Here is an 18803-nt window from a genome sequence, read left to right as displayed (position 1 = left end):
TGGGTCTTCAAATAAACATCTCCTTTTTGTGCTATCCACTTGTCTTCGTCCTGTAATCTTGCACATTGTTTGTTTTCAAATGGCCATCTAATTCCCTTCTGAATGACTCAATTCAATCTATCCCCTTCTAATGTAGTGCAATCCAGAGTTTAAACATTCATTGCCTGTTAAAGCTTTTTTCCTCATATAACTTTTGCTATTTGTATTAATCATTTTTTAACTGTGCTCTCTCTCCCTTGACCCTTTCACAAGTGGAAATATCTTCTCCCCAATTACTCTGCCCGGACCTCGTAAGACTTTGAATTACTTCCATTAGTGTCCTCTCAGCCTTCCCTTCTCCAAGGGAAACAATCCCAGCTTCTTCAATCTATCTTCACAACTCAAATTTTCATCCACAGGACCTTTATCATAAACCTCTTTGATGCTTTGTACAATGCCTTCATTTTTTCCCTGAAGCGGGGTGTGCAGATCTGCAAACTCCAGCTGAGGCTGAACTGTGTCTTAAACAAGTTCAACATAAACTCCTTACTCTTTTACTCTACGCCCCTTATAATGTATCCTTTTATTATTGGATGCTGTATGCTTTATTAACAGTTCTCCCAATCTCTCCTGCCATTTTATTATCTTCTGTAGATATACACCCAAGTACTCTACTCTGCACCCACTTTAGAATTGTGCTCATTATTTTATATTATATTTTCATGTCCTACCAAAATTACCACTTCACACATCATGGCATTGAACTTCATCAGCTACCCAGCTGTCCACTCCACCAATTTGTCCATGCCCTTTTGAAGTTCGGCACTCTCTTCTTCACAGTTTACAATATTTCCAACTTTCTTAAACTAACCCAAAATGAACTTGAAGTATCATTGTTTTACAAATGGCCTGTCAACGTGCAAAAATAATTAAGAACCACTTAACCCTTCTCTTACCAGTGATCTAGAATTCAGCAGTAACAGAGTTACATCTCCAACACAAATTTATTCCCCTAACCGTAAGAAAGTAATATGATTATCAAGTAATAATTCAGTCAAGAGTTTTCAGATTCACACAGCTGATGGCTTCACCTTGAGAACATTTAGTGCTACTAGTCTTGTAACCTGGTTTGCCTTCCTGATGATAGTGTATGCTCCATGGAAAAGATTTATTGTTGGTAAAATAACTCACAATCTCGTTTTGGCTCCTGAAGTAGTTGGAATGCCTCAAAAAATTTGGGTCTGTACCCCTACGTTTTTCTCCCTCTGTCTTTCTTTCTGCACAGTGAATAGCATCTAGAGTACAGGCATTAGTATAAATCAACAAACTTTGGATATGGAAATCTGAAATTGCTGGAGAAACTCAGCAGGTCTGGCAGCATCTGTGGAGAGAAAGCAGAGTTCAGGTTTTGTGTCTAGTGCCCTTTCTTCAGAACTTCTGTTCCAAAGAAGGGTCACTGAACCCGAAACATTAACATGTTTTCTTCTCAACGGGTGCTGTCAGATCTGCTGAGTTTCCCCAGCAATTTCTGTTTTTGTATATGCGTTGGTATCCTGATCAGCATCCATTTCTGACTCACTGTAGCATTGTTTCCTCCAACCTCTCACAAATGCAGACTCATACACTTACATTTTGTACATGTTAAACGTCTTGTGTAAAGCAAACGTCCCATAACTGTTGGCCACATTTTCTACAATAACTGACTTAGCCTGATATGATGATGAAACCTCAGCTATCAGAATACAGTTTGTCCTCCAACTCACCATTGAGCAACGCCATGAGACTACTGCTTAATACAGATTGTATGTGACAGAATTATTTAGCCAGATGATGCCAAGAACAATTTTTCCTCCAGAAATTAACTTGAAACCTTCAGCTATGGATAATTAAAATCTAAAGCATACTGCAAGTCTGAAAAGCTTGGGAAGAATGACATGTCAATCATGTCTTCCCAAAGATGCAGATCAGCCCTGATCTAATTGAGTGACAGAACACTCTCAAGGGGTTGAATGGCCTACACATATTCTTCTGTTCATACTTTGTTTCTCTGAAACACTAGGGGATGAAAAGGTGATGAATCTTTGTACCTTCATGCATAGTGCATCAGTCTATTATACTGCAGGCATATGTTCTTCTGATGGGATCGTTAGCTCTTAAGTTAAAAAGAATATGAATTAGTAAGGTGCCTTCAGTTATATGTCCTCAGTGCAAAGGAAAAACAAGACTGAAGCTGCTAAAGTCAAGGTGTGTTGGAAGCAGCAGCATTATAGTGCACATTTGGGGCTTAAAGTGCTAAACGTGTCTCACATAATTCAAGTACACTTCAATGCAAACAGAGCCTAAAGAGACAATGATTAGGTAGAGGAAGATTCACTCACTGAAGGCATGGATAGCTAATCAGTCCCAATAGACAGTGGCCATAAAGATAAACTGTAATTTACCTTCTACCAGATAGGTATCAGTGAAACCACCTAAAGGTATAACTCTAATTAGCATTCAGCCATCTCATATTAGGAGACCTTACTTATTATTTCTCAAAGAGATCCACCTGAACATAACAGAGCACTCATTAGAATCAAATTCTTGCCAATAATCCCACTGGGGTGAGAGTCAAATGTGATAAACTCTTCAGATTCACTGTCCAATATACACAACATAAATTTAACATCAAAATATGTTGAGAAATTGAAGATACTTTTATCACAAAGTATTGGTATTTAAACTGATTTTCTGCATTGGTACTCATAGTCACTACATATTAAAACAAATCTATTATTTTATACTGTGTTCTGTTTTACTTAAAATGTATCTTTATTGCAAGTGAAATTAGTGGATCAAGTATTTTGAGGAAACACTTTTACTGAGGAGGGTAATGGTGCAATCAAATAATATCTGTTCTAATCAATTTGTTCATACATTTATTATACACCTCTGGAGTAGGTGGGACTTGAACTTGGGCCTCCTGGTTCAGGGATATGGAACTACCAGTTCACCACAAGAGCCCTCAATCACATGTTATAAACTGGTCTATCGATCAATAGAGGGACGCAGGGGCTCAGGTACATAATTTTTTGAAGTTTGCATCACATATAGACAGGGTGGTAAAAAAAAGGAGTTTGGCACGCTTGCCTTCATTGCTCGGTCCTTTGAGTATAGGAGTTGAGACGTTACGTTGAGATTGTATAAGACGTTGTTGAGACTTCTGCTGGAGTATTGTGTCCAGTTCTGGTCACCCAGTTTTAGGAAGGATATTATTGAGCTAGAAAGTGTTCGGAAGAGATTTACCAGGATGTTGCTGAGTATGGAAGGTTTGAGTTATAAAGAAAGCTGGATAGGCTGGGATGTTTTCACTGGAACATAGGATTTTGAAAGGTGACCATTTAGAGGTTTATAAAATTATGAGGGGTATAGATAGGGTTAATGCTAGCTATCTTTTCCTGAGGATGAGGAATTTCAAGACCAGGGGGCACAATTTTAAGGTAGGAGGAGAAAGATTTAAAAAAGACTTGAGGGCAAAATTTTTTACATAGAGGATGGTTCACATGTGGAATGAACTTCCAGAGGAAGTGATAGATATAGGTACAGTTACAACATCTAAAAGGTGCTTAAATAAATAGCTGAATAGGAGGGGTTTGGAGGGATATGGGCTAGGAACAGGCAGGTGGGACTAGTTTAGTTTGGAATTATGTTCGGCATGGATTGGTTAGAACGAAGGGTCTGTTTCTGTGCTGTATGGCTCAATGACTCTATAAAAGGCGACATGGGGTTGTTATAGGCAAATTGTGTTAACCATCCTGATTGAGTTTTTTTAAGGTAACAGAGAGGGTTGTGAGGATTATGTGCATTGTTTGATGTGTTTGGATTTCCAAGAGTAATTTGATAAAGAAGAACCAAGAGGTTTGTAGGCAAAGTTAAGGCCTATGGAATAAAATGGACTGTGGCAGCTTGGATATGGAGTTAGTTGGGTGACAAAAAACAAAGAAAACAGGAGGATGCTTGTAGTTGAGTTCCTCTTGGGTCACTGTAAGAATTGCTGTCTTTCTTGATCTAAAATTGTTACAGTTTTACTATGTATGGACAATTAAATTTTAACTTCCATCAACTGCATGTTATAACTAGACCTTTCACAGATTAAAATTATTTTGAAAAGGAAGAAGTATGGACCTATACAGGCCACAATGGTTACCTGGTAATAGACTGGGGCAAGCTATGTGGGACATATTTGCAAAAAGCTAAATCATCAACATTGAAATTATTGGTTTTATATAAAGACATCAAAACCAAGCAACTGAGTCAGTTTCAGGAAATTTGCATCTTATGTTTAATTGAATTCTATGACAATTTAGTAGACAAAAGGCTCTCCCACCGATGAGCCAACTGAGAAAGACAATGGAGCTAGACTTTGAAATGCACATCAAACTATATTTCAACACCTGCTACTTAGCAGGAGAGAAGGAAATACGCATTTATAAGCAAAAACTGTGACACTTACTGGGCAGAATGGTCCATTTCCTGAATGACATGGGCAATCAAGAGAAAGGTGGAAAAGTTATGTGAGATGACGAGTGAGGAACTTTTTGATGTTGGAGCAAAAAGTCCCATTTTCCATCCAAGTGTTGAACAACAAGATAAGATTCTCATCATTGAATGATGAGAGGCCTATTAACATGCAGTATCACTCATTATCATGCTCAGTATTGTCTAATCTCACCTCGTTAATGTGCAATCTCCCATTTCCCCACTGGCTGTATAGATACCAGATGCTAAGAATTCCCAACATGAAAATCTGACTAGTATCTCAAGCAGACTACTTGCTCCTCCTAACTTCCACCTTGGACACCACTCACTAATAACTCAGGGCACAGACCATGGATAGTGGCCACACACACTCCATATCTGCAATCATTGGCATTTGACAATTACCAGTCTCACTGCATCATCATGATACATCTCCAAGCCACATTCAATACTGTTCTGCTGTAATTTGAAGCGCATGGCACCTTTCATGGGAATATTGCTGCCAGAATACTGTACACAGGGGCAGGCATCCATCTCATGAATTGGACCAGGCTGCATCTCAGAGTTTGCTTGTTTGCTCCCAAAGTGCTCACTCACTTTGTGCATATTTTAGTGCTCACATCATCCCTGCTTTGTTGTCTTGCCTTTTTGCGAGACCTTAAAGGCTCACAGTACTTCAGTCTTTCCATGTTGTTTCGTACAGGTACAAAGTGAGGGGCCTTCTCCGAGTTGTCAGCAGTGGCTGTTTTATTTTATTTAAATTTCTTTTGCATAATAAACTGTGTTTTACTGATAAAACCAAATATGCAGAATTGTGCGTTTGTGTTTCTGTGAAATCAATAAAAGCAACAAAACAAAATATGATCTATCCAGCCAGAATTCAGTCTAGGATTTGACTTTTTAGTACTAACATTAGCTAGGATCAAAACACCCGCCTCACCTAGTCATAACCGTATTAATGATCTAGACTTGGTTGAAAATTAATTCCAAGATAATGTGAAATGATGTATTTTGGTAGGAAGAATGAAGAAAGAATTAGAGGTAGAATTAGGTTTATTGTCACATGCACTCACATGAGAACAGCAAAAAGTCAGCATTTATGGTGCCATCTTAAGTACAAAAGTATCTAGGTACAGAATCTTAGTTACAAAGCAGTAAAATAAAGAAACAAGGTTAAAAAGTTAAACAATACAGTCCTTCTTACTGAAAGTAGAAAAACAAAGAAACACAGTTAAAAGTTCAACACCACAGAAAGGTAATACAATATACATGGTACAATTCTAAATGGGGGTGGAGGAGCAATGGGACCTGGGGATATATGTGCATAAACCATTGAAGGTGATAGAGTAAGTTCAGAAAGCAGTTGATAAAGCATATGGGATTGTGGCCTTTATAAATGCAGAATAAAAGCAAGCAAGTTTTGGTAAACTCTAAATGATTATCAACAGTGGTTCAGTCTCAACTGGAATATTGTGTCCTTCCTTTAGAAAAGGTGTGAAGGCATTAGCGAGAGGACAGAAAGATTTATGACAATATTTCTAGGAATTATCCTCAATTACAGGGTTGGATTGGAGAAGCTAAATTGTTTGCTCTCTTTTGAGAAGCTAAAGAAGATTTGACAGAGGTGTTCAAAATCATGAGGTGTCTGGATAGAGTAGAGACGGACCAACTATTACCATTCATGGAGGTGTTGAGAATCAGAGGAGAAAGAAGCAGAGGTGAAATGAGAAAAAGGTCATTTTTACACGGTGAGCTATTTAAATCTGAAATATACTACCTGAACAGATTCACCCTGCCTCTGAAAAGGCAATTGGATAATTTTCTGAACTGAAAAATATTGAAAGGCCATGGAGAAAAGGCAGGGAATGAAACTGACAGAGCTGCACTTGTAAAGAACCAACAGAGAGGACAAGACAATTGGCCTCCTTCTGTGTTACAACCATTCTATAATGAGTCAAGGTAAATCTGTTTATTGCTGTGGGATTGTAGGTCTGGCCATTCCCACAGATAAGATATAAAACTAGCAAATCTTCCACAAACCGTACATGAAGAGTTGAGACTAAGTGTAATCTTTTAGTGAAACAGAACCACCAACCAGGAATAATTCGCCCCCATGGTATACAGATGTATTCCATCTCTATCCACAGATCACATTCTATTTTTAGCTTTTATTTTTCATAAGTTTGCATGTCCACAGGTGCTGCAATATTCCCAATACTTACTGCCACCTCTTTCACAATTCTTTCTCTTCTGCCTTTCCCTCCTGCTCCGATAAGTCTTGGGGTATATGGGTCTCAAAGGATTAATACTGAGGAGTGCCACCATCCACTATGATGACAGCATATGGATGTGGGCAGAACAACCTAGTATTTCAAGAGAGATTACCAGCAATCTGTCCTGGTCCATCCACATTGTGCAAGAAAGCACAACAAAGCCTCTACTTCCTTAGGAGGCTAAGGAAATTAGAAATGTCCATAAAGAGTCTTACTAATTTTTATAGATGCACCATAGAAAGCATTCTATGCAGATGCATCACAGCTTGGTATGGCAACTACTTTGCTCTGGACCATAAGAAACTACAGAGAGTTGTGAGCACAGCCCAGCCCATCACACAAGCCAACTAGCCATCCATTGACTCCATCTGTATTTCTTTTGGCATTGGGAAGGCAAAGATCCTTCCCATCCCAGTTTTAATCTCATCCAACTTCTTCCGTCAGGTAGAAGATACAAAAGCTTAAATGCAGGTACCAACAGATTCAAGAACAGCTTCTTCCCTGCTAGTTTTAGACTTCTGAGTGGACCTCACAAATTTTAAATTTAATGTTCATCTTGCTCCTTGTATACCTTCTCTGAAGCCATGGTATTCCTCGCTCTGTTCTGCTACCCCAATGCACTTTGTATGGTATGATCTGCCTGTACTGCACGTAAAACAAAACTTTTCTCTATACCGAGGTACACGTAACAATAATAAATCAAATTTAAATCAAATCGAAACCTAACATCAGCTCCTCCTCAAAGTCTCTGTAATGATTTCTAATCATATCACTGTAACCCGTAACTCGTTACTAAGTGTGATAAGCTATATTTGGTAACTACAACACACTCATCTAGTTAGGTCAGAAAGTGGTTTTCCTCTCCCACCCTAGAGCAGACGGACCATGGAGTTTCCTACACTTAAAGAGGATGGTGGTAGCAAACCACGTTATGAACAGCAGTTCACACAGAGTAGTGAGCTGACACACTCGTACAATAATTCCCCCACCCCCAATCTTTTCTTTTTGCCCTGATCTCTCTCTCACTCTCTCTTCTCTGCTCTTTCTTTCTTTCATTTTTCTCTCTCTTTCCTTTGTGTTTTTCTCGCTTCCACACATCTGTCTTTCACCTGATCTCTTGATTTTTTTGTTCAGATAAACCCGAAATATCATATTGCCACTAAAGCTCCAGTCCTCCAACAAAAATTTGCATTTATATACCACAGGAACATTGTCACACAAAGTTTCATCACCTCTCCCTGTCTGTATCCCCTCCTCCAGCCTTAGAATTTTCTCAGATTCTCATTCATTGGGTATCTTCAATTTTCAGTACACCACTATTGGTGCCATACCTTCAGATCCAAAAGCCTTTCAATACTGGAAATGCCTCCCTAAAACTTCTAACTCTCTCTACAATTTTAAGATGCTCCTTAAAACCTACCTCTTTGACTAAGCTTTCGGTCATCTCCCCTAGTGTGGCTCATAGTTAAATTCTGTGCAATAATGTTCTTGTGAAGCACCTGGGGATATTTTCTCCATTAAAGGTGCTACATAAATGCAGGTTATTGCAGGCAGACTGATGTGTATGTATCATGATCAATATCAATTTATATCTTACACCTGAAAGTAATAAAAGGGTGCTGGAGGGTGTATTCAAATTGTGACACAAGAATTTAATCTAACAACATGAAATATGGGTTAAATGCAAATATTTTAATTTAATCTTTGGAAGTGATCCCCTACTTGATCTGATATTTTGAAACCTGAGCAGAAATAAGATATTTCAGGCCTTAGCCTTCTGAACACCAGCATCAGCATATTGGTCATCACATTTATGATCTTGCAGCAGTGAAATACACAGAAAAGTGCATCTTGAGTTTATTTGGGATGATCTAATATCCTAAACAGGGCTAAATAACAGCAAGTTCCTGTTGTCATTACAGGCTAAATCCCTTTCGATGAGAATGCAGATTAGATTTCGGGTACAGAGATCACTGGAACATCTGGAATAACTTCAGGACTTCAATGTCTTATCAAATACATCAGCTTAATGCTGCAATACCACACAAATTTTCAATAGGTTAAATTTAGTAAGTGCCTGTCTCGAGTCAGTGATGAGAGGGCTGTAATATCCTAGGGAGGCTATTGCATTCAATCACGTGTATAACAGCTCGTTCCTAATCCCACAGTCTCTTATATAATTAAATCTTCAAGTCAGTAGTACCAGGAATTTAAGGATGAACAGCAGAGTTAATTGGTTCTTATCCATCATTTCAGACAGTTTTTCAGTTTTTATATAGATCCAATTTGTTAAAAATTATACATCAAATGCATATTCTCAATTAATTCTCATCATATTCTTTAGGAAATGTATCCAAATTTGAGCAATTTAGGCAGAAGCTGGCAATCAGAATAAGGTATTATTAAAGGTGCTGTGTGTATTTTTTTCCTCTCACGTTCCATCTTCAGGTCAGGACTGTAGTTCCATGTTATGGCTAAAACTCTTAGATCTGATTCTAAAAGCCATGATTTATTTCGATGTGGCTTTGGGCAGGGTGGGGAGCCTTGCAAGGCAACACCTTACAATGATCATGAAACTGACAATCTCTGATATGGCCTCTAACCAACTCCTTCTTTGCACCTACAGAGATCAAGTGATTGGGTAAAACTGTAGTAAACACAGGGAAATGTGTGATCCAAGTTTTTTTTTGGATGAAGATCCAATTCGGATAAGTTGGAATATTCCATGGCGAGAGACCAGGGACTGAGAAGATGGGAAAGGATTTTTGTGTCCGGTGCACAACATATTAAAATCTGTTCCATCAGCAAGTAAATAAAATTGAAAAGGTTGGTGGAATATTGGGATTTATCTGGACAGATTGGAATTAAAGCAGGGGAAGTTATGCTTCCATTAAACAGAAACTCATTCAGATCCTATCTAGAATATTACATTCTGTTTTGGTCACCTTCTTGTCTTGCCAGCAAAGATCTCAGTGACTGGGGCAGAAATCATGAGCCCTGGTGCTGCTCATTTCATTTGTCCCTGACCCAAGGGCAGCAGTGCTCCTCCCCTCAACTTCCCACAGCCTTGGGCCCCTGTAATTAGGCCTTAATATAGCCTAAATCCCTGGTCAAGCTCAGAGTGGAATAGATTCACTAAATGGTATCAGGGTGTAAAGACTTACATTATGACAACCAGTTGCATAAATTATCTTGTATTCTCGTAGATCTGAGAAAGGGGGAATCAGGAGCAAGACAGCGTGATGTTAAATTTATAGATAAAGTTTAGAGGGCTTTGCATACAAAAGGTAGGTCATAGTGTCATTCTTATCTATCTAACCACAGTCAGAGAATTACTTGGAATTGGTTCTCTTCCTGCTCCTACATTGATACCCATTGTGTCCCCTCAAGGAATATCCTTGGTCCACTCCTATTTCTCATTTACACAACACCTTTCGATGACATTATCTGCAAGTGGTTTTCACATGTGAGTTTATGATCACTTCTCCATTATTGCTCTCAACTCCTCCCCCTTTGCTAATTTATCAAATTGTTTATCTGACATCTAGTACTGGATAAGCAGAAATTTCTTCCACGTAGACATTTGGATGTCTGAAGACTTTGAATTGGTTCCCTCACAAGCTCCATTCCCTGGTTACATACTCCATTCCTTTCCGTTGCAGCAGCCTGGGATGAAACTAGTCACAGAAATGTGGCAGGCCCTCAGAACAAGAATAATTCTTGTTCTTTGCAAGAACTGACAAGTGGAATCTTTTAAGATGAGGAGATTGTTGTCCAGTTGGTTCTGGCTGACCAGGAAACCCTCTCACTCTCAAAGCCTGCCATAGATATACCAGAAGGACTTGCAAATTGATAATCAACCTGCTTGTTCACATTATGATACACTATCTGTAGCCATCAGGTGCTGATGCGGATATTGAACACACAGCTTTCTGGTCCAGAGATAGAGATGCTATGTCCAAGAGACCCCCACACTACAATTGGTCTCATTCTCCTTTCCCTTCCCCATATTTACCATCTGAAGTGTATAAAATATCTAACAAATTGCTTCTACCATCTCCTGAGGTAGCACATTCCAGATCCTAACAGCTGGCTATTCTAAAAAAAATTCTCCTCAGCTGCTTTTGCATTAGTTACCAATGATTTGTCTCCTATAGATATCAATCCTCTCACCAGTGGAAATAGTTTCTCCTAATTTATTCCAAAACACCCTTCATCTCTGAGTTTAACATTTTGAAAGCTAAAGCTTAATGGCAAATGTCTTTGAGTTTTTATTTTGTTTTGGATAACTTTTCATCTTCAATCCACCACTACTGACTTACAGAGAACATGAAGGCACATTAAAGATCAAACAGCTGTAATGTGCTTTGTGTGTTCAACCTAATCTCTCCATCAGCTTCGGCCAATTATAATTTATATTTATTTGATAAATAAGCCTGTTGCGCTTACATGATTAAATTACATTATTATTCTTGATGGAATTTACAGACATTGTACAGATGGCAGTGTTTATGTGCCCTGAGATATTTCTGAAGGTAGATGGGGAAACCTTACCTTGATAACAGACTCATCCTCTATCCTTTTATGAGGTACAATGGTCTGTGTACTGTTGTTAGAAGATCGCTGAAAAGCCATTTTTGTACCTCCACTATCTATTATCCGTTCAACAATCACCTTTTAATGAGAAAAGGAGAAGGTACAGATACATTAATCAGGATTCATTAGGCATTAGCTGTATTTAGTCCAATTTAAGACATTTGAGACCACATGGAAAAGTATGAATATTGGGAACCAGCCCTTAGATTCCAGGTAGCTCAAACCCATTGGTGTTTTGTCTAAAACACGTGTTGTTGTGTTTGTTTACTTGGGTTATGTAGATATGCAAAGGATTGCCATTTCAAATGTTATCTCTTTGTGAATATGTCCTAAATGAAAACACTAGGATCTGTTATGAAGAGCAGGAACCATGGAGTTAATGCGAACATGTCCTGTCCCCATCAAGAGGTTTACGTACAAATCCAGAAACAAAAGCTGGGCACCCACCAGTTGATTCGATCACGTGAAATGAGCAGGAAAAGTTTACTTATGTCAGTTAATAAAACTAAATAGTTACATTATTCCTCATATGTGTTATGTAAGCTCTTATAAGTGTCATAATCTCTTAGTATGGAATAAGTAGGTTTCTATCCTATTTGATTTAAAGTTTGAATAATGATATGAGCTCATTGGATAGGGACCGTATATTGTGTTTCTCAGCCATGCAGATGAGGAAGGTCCTAGGTTTGACACATTCTAGCTGGGGCGACATTGAGATCCTGCTATCAGACTCTTTTCAAGATGGTGGCAGAGCAGCAGCACTGCGTTTGGGCTCCTGGTTTGTTCGTTTCCATCTGCTTTCTTTGTTTCTTTATTTTTGTTTTTACTTATGCTTTTTATAGAGACATATAGTCATACAACGTGGAAACAGACTATTCGGCCTTATCTTTTGCTCTTTTTGTTTTTTTTTCCTTTTTAAAAGCCTTTTTGGCATCGTTAGCAGGGCGGGAGCGGGCCCGGCTTCCTGAGCAAGTGCAGCAACAGTGTCGCTTCTCCCAGCGATCGGGGAACCATGCCCCTTGTGGATGTTGACTGAAAATCCAGGCCAGGGCTAGGCCCAGAGAGATGAAACTTTAAAATGTGGACAATTTCCTTTTCTTTTGGATAAGGACTTCAAGATCTGGACGTTTTTTCTTCTTCTTTTTGCTCTGTGGTCCAGAGCAAAATTTCTTCTCTTGTTTGTTTTTTAAATTCTGATTTTGTGTTTTGTATTTTAAGTGGTGCCAGGGAATGGCAACTTTGTACATTTTTCATTGTACTCCTGTATTCCTGTGTGTGAGTACACGTGTCAATAAAATCTAGTTCTGAGTCTATCTCTGGGTGATCTGAGGTGCACAAATAGTTGGGTGTCCATTTTTTCATTCTGAGTCGCTAAATTTGCCAGATAGATGCAGGCAGGTGCCAGATGAGCTTGAGTCCCCTCTACTCCCTGTGGATCCTCTTTCTTTCCCCTTCCACAATCACTGTTTAGACTCAAACAAGAGGTTGTATTTGCAAAGTTGTCTTGGGAACTTAACAATCCCATCTCTGCATCTCAACTGCTGCGTGCATGTGTCACGATTTTGAAATATAACTATTCAAAAAGGTATGCTCTAAAACCAATCATCAATGTCCAGCATCTTCAGAAGATGGGAGCTGCCTGTATGGCATCTGTAGCAAAGGCAGATGGTAGCCACAATGGAGCCTGTTGCTGTGTTGCTGCAGAGAACAGGCAGCTCCTTCAAGGGTCAGTAACGTATAGTCATATAATGGTGGTCAGATGGCCAAAACAGAAGTGATGTGCACAACGTCGTGCAAGAGACCCAGGAGCTCAGTGGCTATGATAGGGATGTGAGGTCCAGATTGCGGTGATCACTTATACACTCCCCTCTTGCTTTAATGTACTGGCTGTTTCTTGGTCTAAAGTGTAAAGTTCACAAGCTGATTGGAAATCGCAGTGAGTGCAATAAAGAAATCTTAATCGTCCTCAATAGGCTCTGGACCACTGGTGGACAGGTAATCATTCCAAACTCAATGAAACTTTTTCAAAAATGGCTTGGATCAGGAACATGCAACTGAACAAACACAATGACAAGTGGGACAGCATTGTGTCTCCAATTCTGACCCTGTGGCTAGCTGAAAAGCTTGCCCCTTGCTCCAGTTGAACCATTCAGTGAGACCATATCTGATCAGTGAGCCCAAACCACTAAGCCGCCCTTGGCCAATCTTCAATAATAACTTCCAATAATAAAAATCTATCAATTTCAGATTTACAATATGCAGTCAATCTTGCATTAAATCCCATTCTGAAATGAGGGAAGTTGAAACCAAGGCACTATCATAATGCAGAATGTGTCGTACAATGGATAAAGGGAAAATGTTTCATAAAACTTTACTATGTTCAAGAAATACAAAGTGATCGTTATTCCGAATGCCAGCATTTATTTTCATAGGTCAAACTCTAAGCTCCAAATCACATACAAAATTTATAAATAACTCCTAGACAGCTTTTCTTCTGAAACACTAGCACGCAACTAAGAAGTTTGAATGAATTGTTACATTGTAATAACATATTTGTTATATACTTCATAATATTATCTTTAATCAATAATGTCCCAGGTCGATTTAACTTTATAGCCCAACCATAAGTTTGGGTTTGTAATATTTCCATACCTTACATTGTGTCTGTACAGTTCGCAGATAGATCTTACCTGTTTGCTGTGTGAACAGCCTGTAGAAAGACACTCAAAACTTCTTACAATCGAGGTGTGAAAGCATACAGATAATTCTGACTCAGCAACTGAATTGTTTGTTATCACATGAAAGCAAATAACAGATAAGATGATACAGAAACATTACTTAAGTTTGATGATACGAAAATACTTACACTCTTGACATTTTTGAGACCAGTGCAAAAAAAATAGTTTTTACATCTTCATTCCTTTTTGATAATGAGTTCCCATTAGTACATCATTCTGAACTGGCACAGAGCAAAAGAATTATTCTACAAAATAATTTTGTCGCCCAACTAAGAAGCTGCCTCTAATCACCTCCTGAGTTCTTCATTTTGGTTCATATTTCTGTGGAATTTTCTATTCAATCTACTCAACAGCTTACTTTTTATGGAAACCTAATCCTTCCTCGTCCCACAACCTGTTTCAAGTTGCATAGTAACGTCTGATGTAGATCATGTAATGCTTCCACAGGTCTTTGTTAGAGTTTATGCAATGAAACCACCAAAAAAAACTTGATCCACCCACCAATCATCAGCTCTCATCGAGAACCTTGCCAGAATTCTTGAAGGAAATAAAACAATAGTTATTTTCAGTAAACAACTCATTTCTACTTTCTTTATAGATGCTTGGCATGTTCAGCTTATGAGTTTAACTTATTCATAAGTGCCATTGATCACCTGGGGGGATTATTCACATTTAATTCATCATTTTTTGTTAGTGATCTAAAGGTGCTCTCAGATATGTCTCATTGACAAATGGTGGTGGTCATGGATACTCAGTATTCTCACTCGAGAATAGTGCTTTTTCTTAAAACTATTTCAAATCTCTGATCTGAACTGAATTAAGGACAGTTTAGGATTTCCCTTTCCATGTGAGTTTTGTAGTGACAGCTGTTTATGATATGCTAACACATTGCAAAAGATCTGCATCTCTAAACTGGTTGAAGTATTGCAAATGGGAAAATGATCACAGGTTTACTTGGTGCCACAGTTCATCAGCTGTAAATTCTTGAGAACAATGCGCCTTTAAATCACAAGCTAGTGTGGTCATGGCTTTACTGGTGATCAATGCCAAAGAATAGCTTAAAATATATTTTGGACCACAATTGCTCTACTTTACACGATGGATTATTAAATTAAGCTTGAAAAAGGATGCAATCATTATGTTCTGACAGGGATGACTGTGATATAAACTGAATGTGGATTTTAATTTTTAAAGACAGCGTCATTCCATAAAAGTGATTTTCTTTTAAAAACATGAGAGCAGATTGTTGAACTCTACGCAATGGGGACAATAATTGTTGCTTTATTGGTTATATCAATCACTGCCACAAACTTAATAAATTGCTCCTTGTGTCGGTCTATTTCTTTTGATGGTGGGATGAGATAGTTTGCTTTCAAAATGTGATAGTCTGATCTAAAGTTTTATCAAGGATTCTCAATTTGCAAATATAATAAGAATTTGCTGATACACTTAAAAAAACAGAAAACGAGACTGAATCTTGCAAATTTTTTTGCTGCTCTAAGTGTTTTTTTGGAAGGCTTTTCACCACAAAACCTTTCTCTCTGTATCTGACCAAAATTTACTTTGTCACTTTATTTATCTACCCTGCCCTGTGGTATTCATTAAATTTGTCCCCAATTTACCACACACTCTTATCAGAACAATTTACCACTCAGCAGGTTTCCACCGTAAGATCAGCATCCCTTGTGTCTGCGCCATCTTTAAAAGCCTTGTGCCCCCGGATGAGAACTGGCTTTCTGAAGATGACCTGCTTGTTCACAGACCGAGTCGGAACATATTGGAAAACAGGAAGATGGAGCACCAATTCTCCTTCAGGGTACCTGGTGATCCTGGTGGATGGAGTGGTACAAAGGAAAGGAGTCCTCTTCCCAAAGGATTGACTGAGATGGCCACTGCAATAAACCCTGTTAGTCTGTTCCGTTGTTACCTCCTAATTCAGTACCAACTCCACAGAGCAAAGGAAAAGTCAGGAATGCAGAAAGAGGGTTAATGACCTCCACTCTCCACTACCACACATGCAGCCTATCTCTGCTCCTGCACACAGCTCCCACCAAGGCACTTGCTCTGCCAGTCACACTATTGCCTGTAAAACCTCCCCTCACCCGCTCTCACCCGAACCCGTCCCCCAACTCACTCCCTCCCTTTCTCTCATTCCAGGAGAAAACAGCTCACAACAGGGCAGAATGAAGCCCTGTTGTGTAAAAGAACTTTCAACTCACTTCTGTCAATTTAGTACAGCGGAACATTAGCTGGTCCAAGAACTACTGACGTGAGCATAAGATACAGGAGCAGGAGTAGGTCTTGAGCCTGTGTACCCATTCAATACGATCATGGTTCATCTTCCCAGAAGGAGAAGCCAGTAAAACTTACGAATGACACGCACTGCTCTGGCTCATGTTGTACATATCAAAGTTGGAGGGCCAGTACATTCATTTCCTAGTATTATGGCTTTTTGTTGGTTTTTGCCTCTGGATTCTACCTCAACTTCTCCTTTCCTACCCTAGTATGCTTTGATGTCCTTAATATCCAGAAAACTATTGACCTCTGTATTAAAGATGCTCACCGATCCATCATCCTCAGTAACTGAGTTCCTAAGATTTGTAATGGCATCATTGAAAAGGTTTCTCCTCATTTCAATTCTAAATGGCTGACCCCTTATCCTTGATTTAGAGTCTCGAGCCAGAGAGAAATGGCCGCCACATCATCTATCCAGTAATTCCCTTTAAGTTTTGTTATGAGCATAATATTCCCCTCCCTGGTGTGGCAGAAGTAATGGCGAGTACAGTGAAATACAGTGAGGATGGAACAATCAGATATTTGACATGGAGAAAGATTTTCCTAATTTTCCCTCCAAGGTTTGTATGGACACTTCAGAATCTTGCTGTTGAGCGCTGACTACACTTACTTCTATACACTTGCAATTCCTTGAAGGCCCAAGTCATCTTAGTCGTATGCCACTTCCAATTCTCCTCACCTTCACTGAGAAAAGGTGTGGAATGATGTTTGCAGGCCAGACCCTAGCACAATTCTCGCATATTGCATTATGATCACTATTGCCTATGTTAAAGGGGTTGCACCATGACTGCCTGCCATTCACGACATCTGAGGCTAACTTGAGAGAGGTGATTGATGCTTGACCGTAACAATTCCTTTCATTCTTGGAATATTTGAACAGGTTATTCATCTGTCACATGCGTGCGACTTCACCAGGACTGGCAGCTAAACTTATGCTGCAGCAGACATTCTAACAGCCAGTGAAGATATATTTACAAAAATGAAAGGTTATTTACAGTGATGTGTTCCCTCAGTAAGGTTCCTTCTTCCTCTATCTCCCACTACGTCTGAGTTTAGCTACAGCTGAGGTGGAAGTAGCCTGCTCTGTGGTTAGTTCCATTGACTTAGCCGGTTGGTGCTGGCACCTTTGAATCTAGAAGGCCGAGGTCTGCTGAGTGTGTTATGCCCAGGTGCAGGTTCACAGCCTTTAGCTTGGACAGCTGCTGGTTTTGCAATCACCGTGGGGTAGGGGAGGGTCCAGCTGCCTTCCCCACAAAGAAGCTTCTGGGGGTCTGATGTGTGTGGGATCCTCCTCCCGATGGGGTGCCTACTGGAACCACTCTGTTCCCCGGGGCACCTGGAGGGAGACAACTTGTGCCCCTCTCACCACACCATTGATGTAGAGCACCAATGGCTACAGCGATGGAGATCAGGTCCGAAGTATGTCCGCCAGACATTGAGCATGCTGGACCTCGCTCTCCATTGTGGTCTCCAATGTGACCCTGGGAACTGCCAGATATACACACAGTAGATCCAGTGCTATGCTGATAACATTGGTGGTCTCTTCCATCATTCGACCTAGTTTGCTAAGTGCCTCTGATAAATTTGCATGACCTTCTTGTGCATTTTGACGAAGTAACTAATGGCTGAGTTTATCGGATCATTCTTTGCCTGGCACTGGGCAGGTGCCTGGTCTCCAGCAGCTCTGTAACTGTTATAGACTCAGGACATTCCTTCCTTAACCAGCTGGGGAGACTTATCAGTGAGGTGCTCACCGGAATCTGCTCCTGAGTCTGAATCTAGATAGAGTACTGACCAAGGTGAAAGTCTCTGAGCTGATGGAGGATACAGTTGAAAGTCTACCATTGCATCTTCTGAGGGTTTCAATGGTCATCTTCTGAGGTGAAGATGAGCTGAGGGTCTCTGGTACTGGCTTCTTTACGGGAGTTCCCTGGGTGCCACTAATTCCCGTTTAAAAGAAAAGAGGCAATTAATTTTCTAAGAGGGGCAAAAGATTGTGCAGAATAAAAATTAATTAGTGCTGGTGAATGAGGAAGCAACAAAACACAAAACAAAGAAAGGTCCTGACCCGAAATGTCAACTTTCCTGCTCCTCTGATGCTGCCTGGCCTGCTGCGTTCCTCCAGTTCCACACTATTTTGTCTCTGACTCCAGCATCTGCAGGTCTTGTTATCTCACAATGAAGCTTATTGGGTTTTTACTCATCGAAGATGTACCATCTTTACATAAGCACTCATGCTCATCTCCAGCTAAATCTAGAACTTTCTCCTCATGGGAAATGAGGGCACTGATAATTACCAACTTCTCCCCAACCCAACCCTCTTGGATTCCTCAGCCCAGTGATATGCCAATTGTTTCCTGTGATGAGTCAAAGAGAGGGATTCATTCATAGAATCCTTACAAGT

At 39.7% G+C, this 18803-nt stretch overlaps 1 protein-coding gene across 1 annotated transcript in view; it reads right to left on the bottom strand.

Annotated features, from left to right (window-relative positions):
* Positions 1 to 14342, bottom strand: part of LOC109916245 (serine/threonine-protein kinase 33-like) — an 85984-nt gene extending 71642 nt beyond the window's left edge. The window contains exons 1-2 of the mRNA XM_048610492.1: positions 14233 to 14342; positions 11325 to 11444 (exon numbers count right to left, since the gene is read on the bottom strand). Of these exons, the coding sequence (XP_048466449.1) occupies positions 11325 to 11405 (81 nt within the window). The 5' untranslated portion in view covers positions 11406 to 11444; positions 14233 to 14342. The remainder of the gene's footprint in view (positions 1 to 11324; positions 11445 to 14232) is intronic.
* Positions 14343 to 18803: the final 4461 nt, after the last annotated feature.

This window comes from Rhincodon typus, chromosome 22 (genome assembly GCF_021869965.1).
Source record: "Rhincodon typus isolate 14 chromosome 22, sRhiTyp1.1, whole genome shotgun sequence".
Lineage (NCBI taxonomy): Eukaryota > Metazoa > Chordata > Chondrichthyes > Orectolobiformes > Rhincodontidae > Rhincodon > Rhincodon typus.
The sequence above is the reverse complement of the archived record's forward strand: the minus strand, read 5'-3'. Positions and strand labels throughout refer to the sequence as shown.